The following is a 21,834-nucleotide window of genomic DNA, read 5'->3' as shown; positions in this document are numbered from 1 at the left end:
CCAGGCCACAGAGATTTCCGCACAGAGGCCCATGGAAAGTACATAAAGATGGGAAGAAAGGCGGGACTGCAAAGTAATTCCAGGGAGAAATCCCAGGGAAATGGCCCCAGAAAGCAAATGCCAGAACTTGTCTGGGGTCCTAGGTACAGATCCTCCTGCTGGGTGCTGGGCCTGGCCACCCAAGGGGCTGTGAAAAGTGCCGCGACTCTGAGAGCCCAGCGGATGAGGGCACAGTACAAAATGGGGGTTCTCCAAATTTCCACTGATGGATAAAGAAGATGTGGTGTATATATATATACAATGGAGTATTACTCGGCAATCAAAAAGAATGAAATCCTGCCATTTGCAACAATGTGGATGGAACTGGAGGGTATTACGCTAAGTGAAACAAGTCAGTCAGAGGAAGACAGATACCATGTTTTCGCTCATGTGGAATTTGAGAAACTTAAGACGTAGGGGAAGGGAAGGAAAAATAAGTTACAAACAGAGAGGGGGCAAACCACAAGAGACGTTTAAACAGAGAACAAACTGAGGGTTAATGGGGGTAGGGGGTGGGGGGGCAGGGAAAATGGGTGATGGGCATTGAGGGAAAATGGGTGATGGGCACCTGTTGGGATGAGCCCTGGGTGTTGTATGTAAGCAAAGAATCATGGGAATCTACCCCCAAAACCAAGAGCACACTGTATACACAGTATGTTAGCTAACTTGACAATAAATTATCAAAAAAACCCCCAAAACCATGGGGGCTCTACTCACGCGGTCGTTGCTTCCTTTGTTGTCTTCATACTTGGTTTCTATATGAATGGAGAATTTTGGCAGAAAGGAACACTACGGGAAAAAAAAGGAAAGTTTCATTAGCATACCATTCTTCCTCTCTTTACACCCTCAGTACGGCCGCCAGATGCTCTCCTGACCATCACGTCGGGAGCACCATTCTCAATCAGCAATGTTAAGATACTAGGTCAACATCCAAATTCGGACAGAAAAGCCGCCCTTGGCAACATGAACACAATCGCATCCAGAAGCCAGGCCGGAGAGAATGACCAAGCAATGGAAGGCATGTTGTCCATTTCCAGAAAGAATACGTTCTGTCAGTCCTACCACAGGCTTTAGAAAAGCGAACCCCTGAAACAGAGGCAGGTCCGGTCCCGGGGTGCTGACCTCTGCGGCGAGAAGCTGTCACTGCTGGGGACCCAGCCTTCACCTTCACGTAAGTATTCCCATAAAGTAAGGGAGGTAGTTAGTATGGGAGAGCTTTAAGATAACAGATTACCGAAGTCAGACACACCTGGCTTTTCGTTTCGAATTTATGACTGGATAGCTATGTGAGTTTGGACAAGTCATTTAATTTTTCTGAGCCGCGGCAGTATTAATATGGGGATAATAACTATTACCCAGGAGTGACTTTTTGAGGGTTAAGTCATCACGTGTGTAAGTCGTGTAAGTGCCAGGCGCAGAGGAGGCATTCAGCAAATGACAGCAATTGGCTGCGGTAAGCTTGATGTAAAAGGCAGCCCCCCTTTTTGCCAGCACGAGGGGGAAAAACCCCCAAACACTCTGCCCTACCATCCCCGTCTCACTGAACCACATTGTGTGCATTAAGTGGACTTCAAGGGTTAAGGTGGCTTGAGAAGAGGCTTTTGATGGATGTTGATGTAACCTCCCTCCTGCTGCCACTGAGCTGGCCAGTGACTTCCTCGGCCACCAGAGATGGGACTGAAGGCCTAATAGGTAAAATGACCCGGCAACTCCACTGGAAGCTGCAGGTGTCGGAGAAATGAGACGTCTGCCGACAGGCTCACAATCCTGAGTCTGGCTTTCATTTATTTACCCCACGTGCACAGAGCACATATTCTCTATATCAGGCACCAGTCTAGGTATGTCCAAGTGCTCGTTCATTTATTCCTCCTAACTATGCCATGAACTAGATACTACTGTTATCAGCCCTGCTTTAGAGACGACGGAATGGAGGCAAAGAGAGGTTAAGTAAACGGCCCGTGATCACACAGCTCGTCAACAGTAGCATCAAGATAGCAAGGCTAGTGGCCTGGTCCCAGTGTCCTTGCTTTTCATCACCCCTGCCCCCAAGCTGGTTCTCAAAGTGGGGTCTCCACACCTGTAGCAGTACCTGTCAGAAATGCCGATTCTTGGGCCCAACCCCGTACCCACTGAATCAGAAACTCCAGGGAAGGTGCCCGGGGAATCTGTGTTTCACAAGCCATCCAGGGGATGCAGATGTGGGCTTGCACTGGAAAACCACCTCATTACCCCGTGCATGGGGAGAAAACAGTGCATTATCTAAAACCCATTAGTCCCCAATCCCTCACCCCACGTGCTTCATCCCCCCAAGTCCAGGATCCCCTTTCAGCCTAGCTGAGAACCCCGGTGGCATGTGTTCCCCTTTCAGCCTAGCTGAGAACCCCGGTGGCATGTGTACAGGAAGGCAGAGGCCTTGGACGTGCCATTGATAATTCTGACATCACGTGACTGTGTGCATTCGGCGTTCATCTGTCTCGATCCAAGTGAAACAAGCAAACTGAACCGTGACTAAGGAAACACAGAAACAATCAATCCCAGTAATTGCCTTTATGGAGAATGAGGCTCTGAGATTATTCATTAACACCTTCTTTGCTGTCTCCTCTCAAATCTCTCACTCCACAGTTGCTGCCCTCACACCCTCTGTCCCTGGGGGTTCCAAGGAGGGGCTGCTCCTCATGAATCGAGGCCCTGGAGGAATCGGAGCGGCTCAGACCCCATGGCAGAGCTCTTGACATGTGAACCTGGAGAGATGCACCTGCCAAGACCCTTTTAAAAATGTCAAGCCTTCCGGCAAACTGATCGGTCCTTTTTAACCCATAATTCATCTGAGAATCAACTTAATGCGTGCACAGGGCCAGATGGCGAGAGAACAGAGCCGTCTTGGGTGGGGAGCTGGGTCCGGGTGCATCAGAGTGGAACCCCACGAGGAGTTTTTATCGGCTGAAACTCTAAACCACTTAACTAAGGTCAAACAAATGAATCCGGGTATTCAACCCAAATATGAAATGCAAACCTCTTATGCAAATTAGCAGATGCTGTTATTTTTGAGTCAAGGGCTTAGGTTATTTTCATATCAGAATGGCAATCTTGCCAGAGGCAGGGAGCACACCTGGCTCTGGCGAGGCAGCGGGGAAAACCCGGATCGGACAGGTCAACTCTGGGCTGGTCAAGGTCTTCCCCTATAGCACCGGTTCGGGACTGATAATCTCCAGGGGCTATCCGATGGCTGGTTCTCAGAGCCCCAGAGGCTGGTGTCTCAGCCTCTGAATGTGGAGGACCTCTGGCCTGGGGCATTTCCAGAAAGATCACTAAAAACTTTCCGGCTAGAAGTCTATCTCGAGATCGAGTTCTGCTTGCCCTACACAGGTTAACTTCCCTAAAGACCGAGCCCACTAATCCTGGTAGAGCCTCGGTGATTAAGCAAGGTTCTTCTTTCTCCCTGGCCGGCTTCCTGTTGTGTCTCACTACTGAGGTTGTCATAAATCCCTTCCCTTCTCTAGACCACCCAGGTCTAGAGAAGTCTGTGGGCTTCCCTCTTCCTCCCTCGCAACTAGTAATTTTGATTCATAGTTTAACGAGGCCATGTGATAGAAACACCAACAACTTCCCTCTCCTCCACTGCTAATCTGCTTATTTCTATATGCTGCTTCTTATTCCTTGTGAATCAGACAAAGATGTTGCTTTCTGTATTCCAGTGGAAAATAACGTAACGAGAAGGACTGAGGCAGTGAGGGCAGCAGACCCAGGCTCAAATCTGAGATGTATGGATTTGAGCAAAGTATTTTGGCATTCCCGGCCTCAGTTTCCTCGCAACAGAAGGGAGACCACCCTTCTCCACTCTGTAGGAGTGTTGAGAAGATCACTGACATCATTCCAGTAACCCCCAGCACAGTGCCTGGCACATAGCAGGTGCACAGCAAAAAATTTTAAGTCTCTTCCCTGGAAACTTGTTCCGTCGATTACTTGCATCTTCTCCCTGCTTCCTTCCTGCAGCCTAAAAATATCATGAAAGGTGTCATCTTCCTTAAAAACTAGTGTCAAAGTACCCTTGGTGATGTTCCTTCCTTCATCCACAATTAATTCCATTTCCCTTTGTCTCCCCATCAAACTCTATTAAAAAGTAGCCCATGCTCTGCTGTTTTTTCGCCTCTCACCTCTTCTCAACCAGAGCAACAGGGTATGGAAACAACCGAGAGTCAAAGAATTTTCAAACAAACATCGCTTCCCTGTCGTCCACACCCTGAGGAACTCTCTATCCTGTTCGGTACGAGTCCAGAATTCCACCTTTCTGGAAAGCGGTTCCTTCTCTGCCTTCTGTTCCCTCCCCCACCCCTTCAATGGAGGTGTCCCCTAGGATTTTGTCCTCTGCCCTATTTTCTTGCACCAAACCCTCTCCCCTGGGGAATCTCATCTGCCCCTCACTTTTCCTAGACCATGTTATCTGGCTGCCTCCCAAGCTGACGTCTAACCCCACCTGCTTTTCTCACGTATGCAGCTCCCCGCCGGCCATCCCCAGCAAGGGTCCAAACTGAAAGGTCCATACTGAATTAGAATGTTCCCTGCACTGTATGAGATTCCTGGGGCTGCCGTAGCAAATTGGTACAGGCAGGGTAGTATAACGCAGCAGTTTACCTGCTCAGTTCTGGAGCCCAGAAGTCTGAAATCAAGGTGTTGGCAATGCTGCCCTCCCTCGGAAGGCTCCAGGGAGAACCCTTCCCTGCCTCTTCCAGCTTCTGGTGGCCCCAGGGGCTCCCTGGTTTGTGGTTGCCTCCCTCCAGTCTCTACCGGTGTCTTCACATCACCTTCTTCTCTCTGGGTGTCCTCTCCTTTTCTTATAAGACACCAGTTACTAGATTCAGGCCATCTTAAATCTAGTGTGATTTCATCTTGCACCTTGAGGTCCTTATCTGCCAAGAACCTATTTCCAAAAAGGTCACGTTCTGAGGTTCCAGTGGACACGAATTTTGAGGGGACACCATTCAATCTACTACTCTCACCCATCATGGCCAGTGAACCCCCAAATCCTGCTGGCTCAGCTTCCCCCCTTAAAGGCAAGACCTAGAGTCTTCTATATCCGATCCTAATTTTCTTTATATCTCTGTCCTGTATTCCTCCCATAGTCCACCACAGAAGAGTGCTCGCCACCCCCTGGAACACTTCTGGCTGCCATGTTTTGTTTTTTTTGTTTTTGTTTTTGTTTTTTCCTGCCTACAGTTCCCTCAGCCTGAAGTCTCCTACACAGCCCATCTCAAATCCCATGTCAGAATGTTGACCCCATGTGTGCGGGTAGCGTTCTGTTTGTACCTGTGTCATAGCACTTATCTCCTTGTCCATCATCACCATTAGCTGCCGGGTGTCCGCCTCACCAGCCAGAAGATAAGTCTGCAACACTGTTCCATCAAGAAGACCCCCTCCTCACTCCCTGCTGTCACGAGGAATGGCGTAAGTCACAGTCACCCCGTCATTCGGGCATCAAAGCTTCTGTGACGGAGGGCTTTGCTCCAGCTAGGAATACACCATCTCACCTGGTCACTCTCACATTTCTCAAAGTGGAGTACCCCACCTTCCAAACCTAGACTTTCTCCAAACACGTCACATCCCCTAAAGATTCTGACACATTTCCATCGGGGAGGGGGATTCCATAACACTGAAGGAATGATCGGGAGTGTGGGAGCAGGAAAAAAAAAAAAAGGGAACCCAGACACAACCAACTGGAACATGCTGCAGGAAGGGAGACGTCAGGAGCGTCCCCCATTGGCTGAACCTGGAAGGTGTCAAGTGATTCGGAGGACTCCTATGCTCTCTAGGGTACAGTCACTTGGGAACAGCGAACACTTCAAGTCCCATCTGGCCCATGACCCAACATGAAGGACAACCTGAAGAAAAGACTAAAACCCTCCCGCCAGATAGAATGCTCAGATGGCCCCCAAGATTCCCAGCCCTTGATAAACACACCTGGCACAGTTCCTTCCCCTCAAGTGTGGGCAACACCTGTGAGCACCATAGGGTAGGAGCCCCTCTGATCGGATTACCAAGGTGATCAGTTGGTGCACCTTACATAAGACTTATTTTTTGAAGAAGCAGAGATTCTAGCTGCTCTTGAAGAAGTGAGCTGCCATGAGGGGAGAGGACCATGTGGCCAGAGCCCAAGGGAACCCTCCAGGAGCCGAGAGAGAGAGAGAGAGAGAGAGAGAGAGAGAGAGACCTCTGGAGACCAGCCAACGAGAAAAGCGGACTTCAGTCCTACAACAGCAAGGAACCGATACTTGCCAAAAAACTAGTGAGCTTGGAAGAGGACCCTGAGCCTCAGATGAGACTGGAGCCCAGCCGAGTGAGGCTCTGAGCCAGGACCCTGCCAACCTGCGCCCAGGAGACACTCTGAGGCCGTAAATGCGTGTTGTTTAAAGTTGCTACGTTTGTGGGAAATTGGTTATGTGATGATAGAAAAGCCAATACAACACCCAACCTCAAGAATCCAACCACTGCTTCCCTTTCAAATCACCCATCCGGCTTTCATCTGAGTAAAAGATCACTCAAGTTGAAGTGTGAACAGGTCCCAGGAAATGGGGACTCTGTACTCTTGGAACTTAGTAGCTCCGGCTGTGAGGTCGACTGCTTTGTCAATGACCACAGAGAGCGCAGGACACAACGACCCCACAGGAAGCAAGAATACAGTAGAAGGAATACAGATTTTCAAGTGAGATGCACGTTAGTTCGAGCCCTGGCTTCTTTTTTCACAAGTTACCGTGCGATTCGGAGTAAATTCCTTAGTCCCTTTGAGCCTTCGTTTTCTCACCCATAAAACGGAGACGATACCAACCTCAGCACCGTGGGGTGAAGACTGAATGATCTAACAAAGGGCCATGCAGTGTCTGGCAGGACAGGTCCTCAGGGGCTGGCCCGTCCCACCGTACCGGTCCTCACGAGATCCCACAGGCTCCGTGGGGAGAAAATAAACTGGGTGGGGAGATCCTCCGCTGCAGAGGTGCGTGGACACGCTGGGAGGCTGTGGGCTTGTGGGTGCGGTGCAAGAAAAGGACACTTGATTGGTCCTTCCCATGACGTGGGCGGTGGCCATGCCACAGAGCGGGTTTGGGCTTTTTCCGCCTCGCTCTGCCGCCGGACCTGCTCTGTTGTTGAGGACTCATCCTCTCGTCCGTGCCCACAGTGTCCTCCTTTTCCTGAAAGCCTGGGAGCTCCTGCCTCTGAGCAGGGGCTCGATCCCCTGACCTCTCCTCTGCTTCCCTCGACCCCCTGCCAGCTTCAGGCAGGGAAACAAGAACACTACCGAGATCCCCGTGGACTCTCTTCTTTCCTAGATGTAAAGCCTCTACGCCTGCGCGTTCACTCAGCCTTGTTAACAAAAACTGAGGTTCAGACGAGTTGAAAAATAGCATCACAAAACAGCATTTGGGAGCCCCGGGGGCCCCACGAGATGAGCCTGCTTACAGACAGAAGATTGGGGCAGTGACTCTAGGGTAGTAAGATGAGGCAGGGAGACAGGCAATAAAATGCCCTAATCCCCTTGGAGCCTGGGGGACACCATGAGTCATTTCAGCCCCTCCCTGCTCTCCTTCCTCTCCTGGGCCCTTTCAAGATCTGGAATCTGCGTTCTCACGAAAACTCTCTTTCTCCCTTTCTCTTCTTGACTAGAAGAAAAACAGCTTGGCCAGGAGAACTGTAACAAATATTCACTTTCTTACACCCAGGGTCTGTTTTGCCCCTAACCCCGTAAAAATAGTAGCAGTGTCACGGAGAAATCAGAGAAACGAGGCAGAGTTCTGCCGTCATCTCCACTTTGATTTGCTAGCTTAGATCCTCCGGAGCCAGAAGAGTCTCAGTAGGGCTGCTGTCATCTGCTCCCGCTGTGACCAAGCTTCCTTTGTACCCAGTATCTACACATCTTTCATTTGCCTTCCTAACGCAACGGCAGCCAAGGAGATCGCCGGGTACCTGTGAAATCTCTAGCACCTAAAGCTGAATGTGCACGAAAGTGATGGTTCTTTGTCGAACATTTGAACGCATGTGCTTGTATCTTTTGGAAGTGACGAGAGAATCTGCAGTTGGGGAAAAAGAATGCCAGGAAATACAAGCAAAGTACCTCCCTCGGCTTCTGCAAGAATAATTTTCCAGACCAAGCAACTCCCAGGTTCAATGTCGGGAAACGAAAGCAGCCTATGCAAAATGCACGGCAGGGCTGAATTTTCAATTCACTACAGACATGCTTTGGAAAAATGAAAGGGCTATTTTTAGTCCAGTGATTGATTAGGGTTGCTATGGCAATCAGAAACACTTACGAGAAGAAAACTAAATGTAAGCAAGTCTTAAAGAGAAAGGGGCAAGCCCATGGGAATTTCATAGTTAGCTTCTGGGTGGTGCTGAAAACCCTTTCTGCAGTCCCCGCACGTGCACAGAGAGAGCAAATGGTGGCTGCAGAGACCCAGGCAGGGGAGTCAAGTCTGAGGCTCTCCGGGGGGCTGCCCTTCAGAAGCGTGCGGTGACAAAACTTCTGGAAGAATGAGCGCCATTCAGGTAGAGGATCGCCATTCCTGTCATGCTATAGACGCCCACAGCACCCATGAAAACCATGAGCTAAAGGGTAGTAATCCCACCCTACATCAGTTTACAAAGGAAAGTGAAAATCATATTCTCTCTCACAGTATAGTTCTTTTTATTTATTTTTTTTTTTTAACGTTTATTTTATTTTTGGGACAGAGAGAGACAGAGCATGAATGGGGGAGGGGCAGAGAGAGAGGGAGACACAGAATCGGAAACAGGCTCCAGGCTCTGAGCCATCAGCCCAGAGCCCGACGCGGGGCTCGAACTCACGGACTGCGAGATCGTGACCTGGCTGAAGTCGGACGCTTAACCGACTGCGCCACCCAGGCGCCCCCAGTATAGTTCTTTTTAAAAAATTTTAATCTTTATTTATTTTTGAGAGAGTAAGAGAGAGAGAGAACTCGTGCCGTGGGGGAGGGGCAGAGAGATGGAAGAGAGATGGGGGGGGAGAGAGAGAGAGAGAGAGAGAGAGAGAGAATCCCAAGCAGACTCTGCATTGTAAGTGCGGAGCTCAGGGTGGGGCTCGAACCCAGAACTGTGAGATCATGACCTCAGCCAAAGGCATATGCTCAACCAACTGAGCCACCCAGCCACCCCTCCGTTTAACCTTTCGAGGAACTGTCAGGTGGTTTTCCAAATGGACTGCACCATTTTACATTCCCGATATGAGGGTTCCAGGTTGTCTACATCCTTTCCAACATTTATTACTTACTGCCCAGGTGTTTCTTCACCTTGGGAAGTTTTGGTATATCTTTGGGTCAAAATGATGATGCAGGGTAACCACAGTTAGCATGCTTTATGCCCATGCTGAGACAGACATGACCCAACACTGAGGTAACGAAGACCAAAATATGAGGCAATGATGACCATAATATGGCGTTATTCCAAGTATTTGATCTATAATAATTCTGTTATTAACTCTCCACCCTCGTACAACTCGATGAGGGATGTACTATCATTACCCCCATTTTACAGATAAGAAACAAAGGCATGGAAAGGTTAAGTCATATGCCCCAAATCACGGAACATTTACATGATGGAGCTGAGATTCAGCTCAAGCTGTCAGGCAAGGAAGTTCGTGCTTGTGACCCTACATTCTGCTGCCTCTTGAGCACTGGGAAAGCACACGAGTGCTTCGAGTGGAGCTGAGCACTCGGTCAGGGGTGATGGTGACTAAGGCAGAGGCTTTGCTTTTCAGTTTGTCCTGTGGCCCCCGAGAACGAAGAAAATGTGTGTGTGTGCATCTGCCAAATGATAGATGTGTCCTACTTCAAACAAGCCCGAAGAAGAAAACAACGGTTTACTCAAAAGATAAACTGAGGGGCGCCCGGGTGGCTCAGCCGGTTAAGTGTCCGACTCTGGATTTCAGCGCAGGGCACAATCTCACAGTTTGTGGGATTGAGCCCTGCATTAGGCTCTGTGCTGTCAGCACAGAGCCTGCTTTGGATTCTCTCTCTTCCTCTCCCTCTGCTCCTCCCCGCCCCCTCTCAAAATAAATAAATAAATAAACGTTAAAAATAAAAGAAAGATAAACTGGGGAAATCATTATTCATCGAAGAAATTCACAGTGATATCCCTTCAAATGCCAAAATACCCTAGTACCTTTCAAATACAATCATTTTCAAAAATTGATTTTAAATATGGTGGCTTAAGTTGATCCCCGCCGTGAAGTGCTTTCAAAACCCTGCTCAGGACTCAAGGAAGGGCAGAAATTCTCAAGTGTAAAAAATATTACGAAGAAAAAAACCATTCATTATCGCATTGCTGTTGTAATTCTACGATAAACATCTACTTTTAGAAAAGACATGGAAACAATCCAAAGACCACCAACAGAGGGTTGGTTAAGTACATTACGGTGAACTCTAAAGCCATTAAAATGTAAAGTGTAAAACAGGATGATCCATTTTTGTAAACAGAAAACAAAAACATGCTAAAAAAAAAAAAAGCATGTTAGTATATGCACAGAAAACAGTGAGAAACAGACACCAAAATATTCTCATGGAGGAGATCAGCAGAAATCACGAGCCCCTTTTATCTGCCCTCATATACGTTTTTATATTTTTATGTTTTAATGTTTTTAATATTTAGTTTTGAAAGAGAGAGAGAGAGACAGAGTGTAAGTGGGGGGTGGGCAAGAGAGAGGGAGACACAGAATCCAAAGCAGGCTCCAGGCTCTGAGCTGTCAGCACAGAGCCTGATGTGGGGCTCGAACTCACTCAAATGGCGAGATCATGACATGAGCCGAAGTCAGATCCTCAACCGACTGAGCCGGGGAGCACCCAGGCGCCCCCTGATACACATTTTTATAATGCTTGCATTTGACAATAAACATCTACTTTTTCAGTAGGAAAGAAAAATTCAAAGCAGTAAAAAAGTAAATAAATATGTCAATGAGATCCCAAAGGAACTATATGGGATCTAATGGAAATCGCAAGGTATTCCAGAAATTCTCTTCATTTTAGTCCACTTTAACCTAAAGGGGAGCATATCATAAAGAGCATGGTTGAGTAGATGGAGGAGGTGTAAGTGAAGGAAGTTTGGGAAATGGCTACTTCAAGTGGTTCCCATCTCATCCATCATACTTGTTCACGGATGAGGAAGGATCTCAGGGATGATACAGTCCTGGAGTTCACACCGCTTTTTAAATGGCAGCAGGGTACTTTCTACAAATAAAGCATTATGTAGGGACATGGTGGCTGGTGAGGCATGCCCATGGAACCTCCTGGACCAAGACAAGCAAAGTTTGAGAACCAACGATTGAGCTCAATAGCAGTGTTTTATTGCCGGTTACCAGCCGGAATCCTTCCACGTCTGAGGACAAACCTTCCAAGGAGGCTCAAAGACAAGACTGTTAAATGGAAGACTTGAGAAGCTGATGTGGGGTAGATGGAGTGTTTACAGGCTTTCAAAAGATCATTTCCTTTTAGCTTTTATCCGGAACTCAATGCATTCCTCTCCGGCCATCTTGTTCTGTCTCCGTGCACACGGGTCCCCCTGCTATCCGTGAACATTAAACTCAATATAGACTTGACCTTCTCTCTAATGGAATTCCCCTGAAGACATTGATTCTCTGGTACTGTATTCTATATTATCATATTAAATGTACTCCAAGGCCGTACAGGGTATTTCAGCCTGAGATGGGATCATTAATAAAAATGAATCTGCAAATGTTTTCAAGTTTCACCAGCAGGAGACCTACACGAGAATGTGCCACAGGGCTCATGAGATCAAGTCTAGAATTTAGGATTTACTGTCTTTTTGGACTCTGGGGCTGCAGCCTGTGTTGTCTGTAAACTAGGAGACTATGGGTGGTCAATCTGTACGTAAAGGCAGCTGACAGATATCTAGATCTTAAAGTAACTCTCAACTTCCTTTACTCCGTTTTTAAATACTTTTCTTTGTTTTTTTTAATTACTAATTAATTCATTAATTTTAGAGAGTGAGAGAGAGCGAGCGCACATGGTTGCACGTGAGCAGGAGAGGGGCAGAGAGAAAGAGAGAGAGAGAATCCCAAGCAGATTCCAGGATCAGCACGTAGCCCGACGTGGGGCTTGATCCCTTGACCCTGGGAGCATGAGCAGAACCAAAATCAAGAGTTGGATGCTCAACCGACTGAGCCATCCAGGCGCCCCTTCCTTTACTCTTCATGAGGAAATTTTACTCTTCCAATTTGAAATTTTGCCCCATAATTGTAAAGTGTTTTACACACACATACACACACAGTCACATATATAAACTCCTCTATTAGGCAGAGATCCTTCACACACACACACACCAATTTCAAGAAGGCATATGCCCAGCTGTCCCTCCCATCTACTCAGAATTGCAGTCATCATGCAGGCAAAGGTGCACAGGAAGGAAGCGGAGCTATCCGGGCTTCCACTGGGTTCTTGGGTTCCGAGGGCCATGTATGACTTTACACCTAGATAGGGTGGGTGGCAATGCAATGGGGCAATTGGGAAAATAAACTGCAATGACAGTTCCAGAAAACTGAGAAGAGGAACCCAGGTGGAGGAGGAGGAGGAGGAGGAGGAGGAGGAGGAGGAGGAGGAAGAAGAGAAGAATTTTAAATTATTTTTTTTTTAATGTTTATTCTTACATTGAGAGCAACAGAGCGCGAGTGGGGCAAGGGCAGAGAGAGAGAGAGGGAGACACAGAATCAGAAGCAGGCTCCAGGCTCCGAGCTGTCAGCACAGAGCCCGACGCGGGGCTCGAACTCACGAACCGCGAGATCATGACCTGGGCCGAGGTCGGACGCTTAACCCACTGAGCCACCCAGGCGCCCCAAGAAGAAGAATTTTAAAGCAAAGAGAAGGAGAAAGGGATTGCATGTAAAGGATAACGATGACGATGAGTCTGAGTGACTTCCCTAATATATGCTGCACAGGAAGAAAAGGGTGGCCAAGAAGAACAGTGGGGCCTGAAAGAGAAGTGGGGGAGGACGAGAGGATGGGACCGAGTGGAAGGAAAACATCTGTCTGTATTCCAGCCCCCACCGAAAACATCTGTCTGTATTCCAGCCTCCAGCCTCTGCGAGGCCACTCAGCAGCTTGCACCCTACACTGAGGCTCTCTGTTCATTCATTAGTTCATTCATCGCAGGAGCCTCTTCCGTCCTCTGACAAGCTGAGTAACAGCATCTTGCAGGAGAAGCAAGGCCAGGAGGGAGAGGCAGCGAAGACATGAATGAAAATATGTTTTCTCAATGGGGCATGGTTTGCTCCTGGCGCCTCTACGAAAATCGAGCAGGGAAACTAAATTCAGGCTCATACAGTCTAAAGCTGGACCTGTCACGGAGAAATAAGCAGAAGGTGCCTGTGAATACTGATAGCTACACACAATGAAGGCAGGACAGGGATTTAAAGAGACAGGCAGAACACATCCAATGAAAAAGAATCACACGTAAATAATAGAGATGGGAAAGACTCAGAGGAACTCCCCAAATACACAGGCTGCATAGCAAACTTTATGACAAGCCTTCTCAATTAAAAACTGAAGCCAGGTCACGATCTCGCGGTCCACGAGTTCGAGCCCCGCATCGGGCTCTGGGCTGATGGCTCAGAGCCTGGAGCCTGTTTCAGATTCTGTGTCTCCCTCTCTCTCTGCCCCTCCCCCGTTCATGCTCTGTCTCTCTCTGTCCCAAAAATGAATAAACGTTGAAAAAAAAAATTTTAAAAACTGTAAGAACCACCCCTCTGAGCCAAACCAGGCACATTCCTTATTTAAAAATATATTAAAACAACAACAACAACAAATCGCACTCACTCTTAAAAAGAAGATCAATGTTGAGATTCTGAACTGAAAAGATGTTAGATATCACATAGTTGAGATTATCTTAGTGGTTAGAGGGTCAAAAATACGGGGGCAATTTTGCACTCACTTTATTTTAATCACCAAATTTAGTATATCCATAGTTATAGGCAATTTATCGTATTTTTACACAACGAAATCTGCCCCACAAAATCTGTGCAGTTGTACTATTCTTCCCTCCCCAACATACACTGAACACAATTCCATAGGTACTAATAAACCAGAGAAGAGAAATCCACTTTTCAGTGCCACAAGTGGAAAACAGAAAACAAAAGAGAAGGAAGGTTCTATGAAACATGTATTTTCTCTCTGATGACTGACCCATATAAAGTCATTCTGAGCGGTGTTTAAAAAAATGCAAACAATTTCAAAATGTTAACGTTATGGTAGAGAAGCCCATTTTATCGCCTGCCCTCTCCCCCAAGATGGCTGAATTAATTTTCTTTGAAGTACAAGGAACAGCTTGGGAACAGCCAGAGGAAATGGAAAAGGGGATCCACCAGACAAAGAACACTGCTTTTCCAAGGATCCTGAGTCACCAGGCACCAACTGACTAGGTCTGTGAATAAGGTCCCCCCGCCACCCCCTATATGACCAGTCCATTTTCGAAATGGAAACAAATCACTGTCATCTCCGTGCAGGGCTGCCTTTGCACGGCACCATTTGGAAAGAAATTCACAGGTCGTTACTGTTGGGAGTCTTTCAAACCACTGGTATTTGAGGAACAGTAATCACTATGCAATGTATTAACTCACTGAAATTTTAGAGAAAACAACATTTACTGAAATAGAATTGATCCACTGACCTACTTTGTGGGTGCATAATGGCTTTAACCCTGAGAGAAGTTTCTGGAGCTCCCCTAAGGTTTAGAAGGCTGTCCTTACAAAACCCAAGATCCCAAGGAGAAAATAAGTGTGGAAAGTCCTGCAGCTCCCACGTGAAGATTCACAATGTATGGCAGAAAAGTGAAGCCTCTGACAAGTCCTGCAATAATTTAAGCTTTGTAGCTTTGTATAACCCAGTGCTTCCCAACCTAACTGGCTGTGCACAGTTTAATGATAGGTGTAAGTGGTTTTAGACTCTTTCCACCTAAAATCTCTTGACCCCTGAAGATTTCTGAACTTGGCTATTCTGACTCTCGACTCTTTATGGTCTATGACCTGTGTCATGACCTATGTCTCCCTTGACTTTTTTCTTTTCTTTCTCTGGGAGGGTCCTCCTCCGGCCTGTGGCTAAGTGCTGCCTTGCTCATCTGCGCCCCCAACTGGAAGACTGTTTCTTTTTGATCACCACGATTACCTTCTGCCCTGGATATTCAGGGTTAATTGCAATGTGGAGATAAAAGTTATTCCCTAACTATCTAACCCCCATCCCTATCCTTGTCTCCATGACTCCAGAGAAGGAACACTTAAGGACCATCATTCTCTTAGCTTAGTTGAGATGGCCAGATTGTACTCTCATGTCCGTCTGAATAAGACTAATCCTAGCGTTCAGGCGTTGAGTGTATTTTCTCTGTACTGGCACCTATTTCCTAGTTATGTAATTCAGTGATTTCTACGACCCTTGGCTGGGACTCAGTGGAAGGTGGGGAGGGGGAGCTCAAGAAAAGCCTGATGGGCATGGAGATCATCGGTCTGCACACACAAGCACCCATCAGCACTTTCAATTATCGGGGATCTACTGAGGCTAAGATTTCAAGGAAAGTTCCTATCCAGAGCCGTTAGTTGCTTTCGGAAAAATACCTCAGCCTCCCTTGCCACTCCTGGGAAGATGGCCCGAGTTTACCTCGGGTGACTCATGATACGTTCTCAACGGTGAGCAGGCTCGACTCTCTACCCTGGCTGGTCTGAACCAACCCCAAACAACCCCATCTCTCATTGTGGCTCAACACCATTTGAGCTACTCATTCAAGAGTCATCTCCTTCTCCCTGGTCTGTTATAATTTACCCTGTCCACCTTTTTCAACTAAATAACGACAACGTGGAGGAACACGGGACAGCTCACCACCTCTGCATCTTGGGCAACAGAAGCCATTCTCACTAGTACAAAGGGGCTTCCCATCTGTCATTGCTCCTTCTGAAAATTCTTATTGAAAGGTATTTTGGCGGAGGGGAGCCTGGCTGGCTCAGTCGGTAGAGCAGGCAGCTCCTGATCTCGGGGTTGTGAGTTCAGGTTCTGCACTTGGGTGTGGAGCCTACTTTAAAAAACTAAAATCTTGGGGCGCCTGGGTGGCGCAGTCGGTTAAGCGTCCGACTTCAGCCAGGTCAAGATCTCGCGGTCCGTGAGTTCGAGCCCCGCGTCGGGCTCTGGGCTGATGGCTCAGAGCCTGGAGCCTGTTTCCGATTCTGTGTCTCCCTCTCTCTCTGCCCCTCCCCCGTTCATGCTTTGTCTCTCTGTGTCCCAAAAATAAATAAAAATGTTGAAAAAAAATTTAAAAAAAAAAAAAAAAACTAAAATCTTTAAATAAATAATAAAAAAAAAAAAGATATTTTGGTGGAGTGGGATGGTCATGGCCCCCAAATATATATAGTAACTGTGTATCTGGGTCACCACTATCAAATTACTGTAAGCTTCAGTTTTCAAATTCGTACAAATGAGAAAAAACTTTTTCCCCTTTATCACGACCAAGGCTGAACTGATGTGGCTGAGCTATGTTCGTAGTCCAGTGTCGCCTTTTTTTAGCTCAAGAGAAACAAAATCAGTGACTTTGGACGGCAGCCAGTCTCTTCGGGCACCTTCCTTTGTGACTTTACAAACTACAGAAGAACCGGCAGGTTTTGAAGAACGGGCTAGATAGATAGTCCGTCCTCTGGAAAATTGTCATGGTGTTAGTCTTTGTTTACTGTGTAATTAAGACTTTTTCCTATAACCAAGCTAAAGATATTTTTTCCACTTCCTGGGCACATGGCATTTCCACGTAATCCTAACGACTCAGTCATACACAGTGATGAAAAAGCTTTTATGTTTTGATCACTGTGATAATGTTGAAGCCTTACATGACCCTAAATAGAAAGTTCTCTTGTCTGGGTTTTGTCACAAATGAGGGCAGCATGAGGTCCCAGTAATAGGCTGGACAGTCAGATAGAGGACCTAGGGCATCCTAGGAATAGATGAACATTGCTCTGGGCTAATCCTATGAGAACAGAGAGCGGTCTAGAGTATTAGGAGCCCCTGTGTCTCCCCGGAGGGTAGGGAGGGCAGGGTGTGGTGATCCCAGCGGAGAGTCAGGCATTGGAGAAGTTTTGCTCTGGGCAAAACTTTGGGCACAGACAGGAAATATGGGCTTGAAACGACATCAAGAAGAGGTATTTAGGATGAAAGGATTGGGGGACAAAAAGGCCAATGGAAAAGCATTTAAAACAGGAAAAAAGGATGAAGACAATTGAAAGCATCTGTCATAAATCCAGGGAGCAGAGCCTGGAGTCAGGGAGAAGAGTGGGCTCTTCCTCCCGAACTGTCGGGGCAGAGAGCGTGAGAACTTGGCTGAGTGTGAGGCAAGGGGAGGGAGGCAACTTCAGAATGACCACTGCAGCCAGAGGGAGAAACCCAGACCCCCAGTCACTGGGAAGACAGACAGAAAACCTGTGCTATGTTTAGGATGGAAAATCAAAGTGTGAACTAGCCAGGAACAATGTGGCCTCCTGTAGAGAGTTAAATACAGACCTCACATGACATGACATTCAAAGCCACCATGACCTGGCCTCCAAGCTTCCAGGATCCAGCAATGTCACTTACCCACTGGGCCTGGAGTGTGCATGCTCCGGACTGCCCCCCCCCCCCCCGCCCCCACACCTCACCATCCCATATTTATATTTGAAACCTTAACCTCCAATGTGATGGCATTTGGAGGTAGGGCCTTGGAGAGGTGATGAGGTTTAGATGAGGCCATGAGGGTGGGGCCCTCACAATGGGATAAGTGCCCTCATAAGAAGAGATCAGAGCTGGCTTTCTGTTTTTCCCAGTTCTATGAAGCCATAGTAGGAGGAGGGCTTTTTCTCCAGGAACTGAATCAGCTGCTACCTCGATCTTGGACTTTCCCAGCCTCCAGAGCTGTGAGAAATAAATGTCTGTTGTTGAAGCCTCCCTGTGCATGGTGTTTTTTGTTATGCAGCCTGAACTGACGAAGACACAGCGGGTGTCTGCAGGTAGGACTTCTACTATTCCCAAGGTCCAGCTCAAATCCCGCCTTCTCCAGGAAATCTTCCCTATTTCTTCCAGGCAAAATTTCTCTCTCCTTTCTACAACGCTCTGTGCTTCAACCACAACCCTTAGCACACATATTCCTTGAAATATTGACAGTTGGGGGCGCCTGGGTGGCTCAGTCGGTTGGGCGGCCGACTTCGGCTCAGGTCATGATCTCGCAGTCCATGAGTTCGAGCCCCGCGTCGGGCTCTGTGCTGACAGCTCAGAGCCTGGAGCCTGTTTCAGATTCTGGGTCTCCCTCTCTCTCTGACCCTCCCCCGTTCATGCTCTGTCTCTCTCTGTCTCAAAAATAAATAAACGTTAAAAAAAAAATTAAAAAAAAAAAAAGAAATATTGACAGTTCTACACTCATCTGCTCTCCTCTAATCTTCCCAAGCCCCGCCCCCTTTAATCCATTTCACTTCCTGAGCCAAACCTACCTGAGGCAGGAAGTACTTAAGATGTTCTGACAGGCCACTGGATTGGCCTTCGGGTTAAGGTGGCAGGTTAACTTTAGGACAAGCTGCCGAGTTATACAGTTCCCTCTCCTCCTTTTCTTCTGGCCCACCAATGCGCCCCTGTCCTTATAACCTGACTTTTGTCCTTAAGTCTCTGACATGAGCTCTGCCCCAGTGCTGTCCCCCCTCCCATAGGGTTGCCAGAAAAAAAAATAGAAGATGAGCAATCTTTCAGTAGAAGTATATTCCATGCAATACTTGAGAAGTACTAAAAACTATATGCCATTAATCTGAAAAGTCAAATTCAACAGGACATTCTGTATTTCTACTTGCTAAAGCTGGCGACTTTATCACTCCCGTATCTCATGATCAAGTCCCCTGTGAGAGATGGCCGTGTCCTGCTCCTACCTGTACACCAAGCTCGGGGCCCCGGTCCAGAGACCAAGGCTCTTCTTTTCACCTTTGCTCCTTGCACCTGCTTGTCTGCCTGGATGGCCCAGTGCCATGCATTCTGCCCTCTGGTCTGAATTTCTGCCATCGGCCTCACTCAGAGCTCATCCAGCTCAGTGGGCAGGTCTGGTGTCAGCCTGCCCTCTGGGCTGAATGATGGCCTGTCCCATTTTGCCTCCAGAAAACCCTGTGCCTTGCTGATGGCTGCCACTGGAATGTCTAGCTTTTCCCCCACAAGATTGTGGCTCCCCAAAGGACAGGAGCTACTCAATGGAACCTACTAGCATGATGTTTTATACACTGTCGGTGTTTAATAAATGACTGTTGATCTAAAACTGAAAGATGGTGCTATGGGTTGAATTGTGTGTGTGTGTGTGTGTGTGTGTGTGTGTGTGTGTGTGTGTCCCAGCCCACCCTACCGCCCCACGATCCAGATATGTGCTTAAGTCCTAACCCGGGTTCCTCAGAATGTAATCTGATTTGGATTTAAGGCTGCTGCAGATGGAATTATTTATAATAAGATGAAGTAGGGCAGGTCCTTAATCCAACAGGACTGGTCTCTCTCTCTCTCTTTTTTTTTAATGTTTATTTTTGAGACGAGGGGAGGGGCAGAGAGATAAGGAGACAGAGAATCCCAAACAGGTTCTGCCAACGTGGGGCTCGAACCCACGAACCATGAGATCATAACCTGGGCTGAAGTCGGACGCTCAACTGACTGGGCCACCCAGTCACCTCAGGACTGGTGAACTGATAAGAGGAGACACAGGAAGGAGGACACCAGGTGAAGGCACAGACACACACACAGGGAGAAGATGCCATGTGAAGACGGAGGCAGAGACTGTAGTTATGCAGCCACAAGTCAAGGAACTCCTGAGGCCATCAGAACCTGGAAAGAGGCAAAGAATTCTGCCCCTATAAGGCTTCAGAGGGATCATGGCCCAGCCAACCACTGATTCAGACTTCTAAGCTTCCAGAACCACGAGAAGATGAATTTCTGTTATTTTGTGGTACTCTGTTTCAGCAGGCCTAATCAACTACCCCAAGGATTGGGGGTACCGTTAGGGGGGAACTGACAAAATAAAAATAAAAAAAATAAGGGCCCTAGAAAAGATCAAGCAATACATCGAGTCAAACAGAAGGGGGTGAGTATGAGCCTATACAACTATAACTAACTTCTTTATGTTTTATCCCAAAAGTTTTCTCAAATAGAAATAAAATAACGTGATCCTTTGAAAGTCTGAGCTGTGTGATCAGAACTACAGCTGGGGCACCTGGGGGCTCAGTCAGTTAAGTGTCCGACTTCGGCTCAGGTCGTGATCTCGCGGTTCATGAGTTCAAACCCCGTGTCAGGGCTCTGTGCTGACTGCTCGGAGCCTGGAGCCTGCTTCAGATTCTGTGTCTCCCCTCTCTCTCTGCCCCTCCCCTGCTCGTGCTTTGTCTGTCTCTCTCTCCCTCAAAAATGAATAAACATTAAAAAAAAAAAAAAAAAGACGTACAGGAGTCCCATGGGGCAGAAGCTAGACAGAAGGAAAGGCCACGACCCCTGAGAAATCCGCCGTGGCCTGTGCAGAGGTCAGCATAGGAGACCGAGTCCACGTAATGGGGGCTGGCCAGAAAGCTTTTCATAGGAGGTGCGTCCCCATGGGAATGGCTTTGTCAGGAGCTGTGGTCTTCATTCTGATGCATCCTGTTTTGAGAACCAAAGTCCTCTAATGTATATTCTTAAAAACTGAACGTGATGTCAAACATTTTTCAGACTTCATTTCTCCATGAATCACCCCCACATTTCATGGTATGGTCATTGGCTTCTGGGGGAATAAGTGCCATGAGTTTTGGGTCAAGTCAAGGTGACCTAATTCTAAAGCTCGCTGAGCAAATAACTGCCTTCGCATAGTTATAGGGACATGAATTCTCTTGTCCCTGTAACTACTGATCACATTTCAAGTGAAAAGTCCATGTACAAGCTTTCGGAGAAGCAGGAAAAAGGATAACATCAGATATCAATAAAATCAAATAATATCCTAGACAATTAGCCCCATCCGGTCTAAGAACTGAAGCCCAGTCTGCATTGAAGGGCACCAAGATGTATTCCCATTTATTCGCCCATAGGACTTCCATTGTAACGATGGTAGCTTCTAGCATTGAACATTTAGCGAGCATTCACCATGCACCAAAGACTGGGCTAAGATTACACGTTAGATTATTTAATATAATCTTCGTATCGCCCTTATGAGATAGTTACTACATTTTCCCCGCTTACAGATGATGAAATGGAGGTTTAGAGGGAGGTAACTTGCACAACTGTTAACAGAAGCAAGACTCAAAAGATACCCAAGCATTCCTCTTAGAGGCGGCTCAATTGCTAGCAGCCATGGAACTGGGGATAGTGTTGGTGGGGAACCATTTAATTGCCTGCTATGTACAGGCAACGTGCTAACCACTGTATACATCAGGGGTTGGCAAACTATAGCCTGGGACCCAACTGGGCCTGCTGTCCGAGGAAATTCAACCAGGCCAACATCTTTTACATATTGTCCATGGCTGCCTTCACAGTGACGGAAGCTGGCCCCCAAAGCAGAAAATATTTACCATATGACCCTTTACAGAAAACGTCTTCTAGGGGCACCTGGGTGGCTCAGTCGGTTGAGCGTCCAACTTGGGCTCAGGTCATGATCTCACAGTTTGTGAGTTCGAGCCTCGCGTTGGGCTCTGTGCTGACAGCACAGAGCCTGCTGTAGATCCTTGGTCTCCTGTCTCTGTGAACCTCCCCCACACACGCTCTCTCTCTCTCTCAAAAATAAATAAAATCATTAAAAAAAAAAAAGTCTTCTGATCCC

General features: G+C 47.4%; 1 protein-coding gene across 6 annotated transcripts in view; it reads right to left on the bottom strand.

Annotated features, from left to right (window-relative positions):
- Positions 1-21,834, bottom strand: part of PITPNC1 (phosphatidylinositol transfer protein cytoplasmic 1) — a 257,331-nt gene that overhangs the window by 89,231 nt on the left and 146,266 nt on the right. For all 6 annotated transcript variants that reach the window (XM_047081564.1, XM_047081562.1, XM_047081563.1 and 3 more), the window contains exon 5: positions 757-828. In XM_047081564.1, coding sequence (XP_046937520.1) covers positions 757-828 — 72 coding nt within the window. The remainder of the gene's footprint in view (positions 1-756; positions 829-21,834) is intronic.

The sequence above is a fragment of the Lynx rufus genome, unplaced genomic scaffold (assembly GCF_022079265.1).
Source record: "Lynx rufus isolate CCGP_SWC_20201006 ecotype Redwood Valley unplaced genomic scaffold, mLynRuf1.p SCAF_18, whole genome shotgun sequence".
NCBI lineage: Eukaryota > Metazoa > Chordata > Mammalia > Carnivora > Felidae > Lynx > Lynx rufus.
This window is presented reverse-complemented; position numbering and strand designations above follow the sequence as displayed.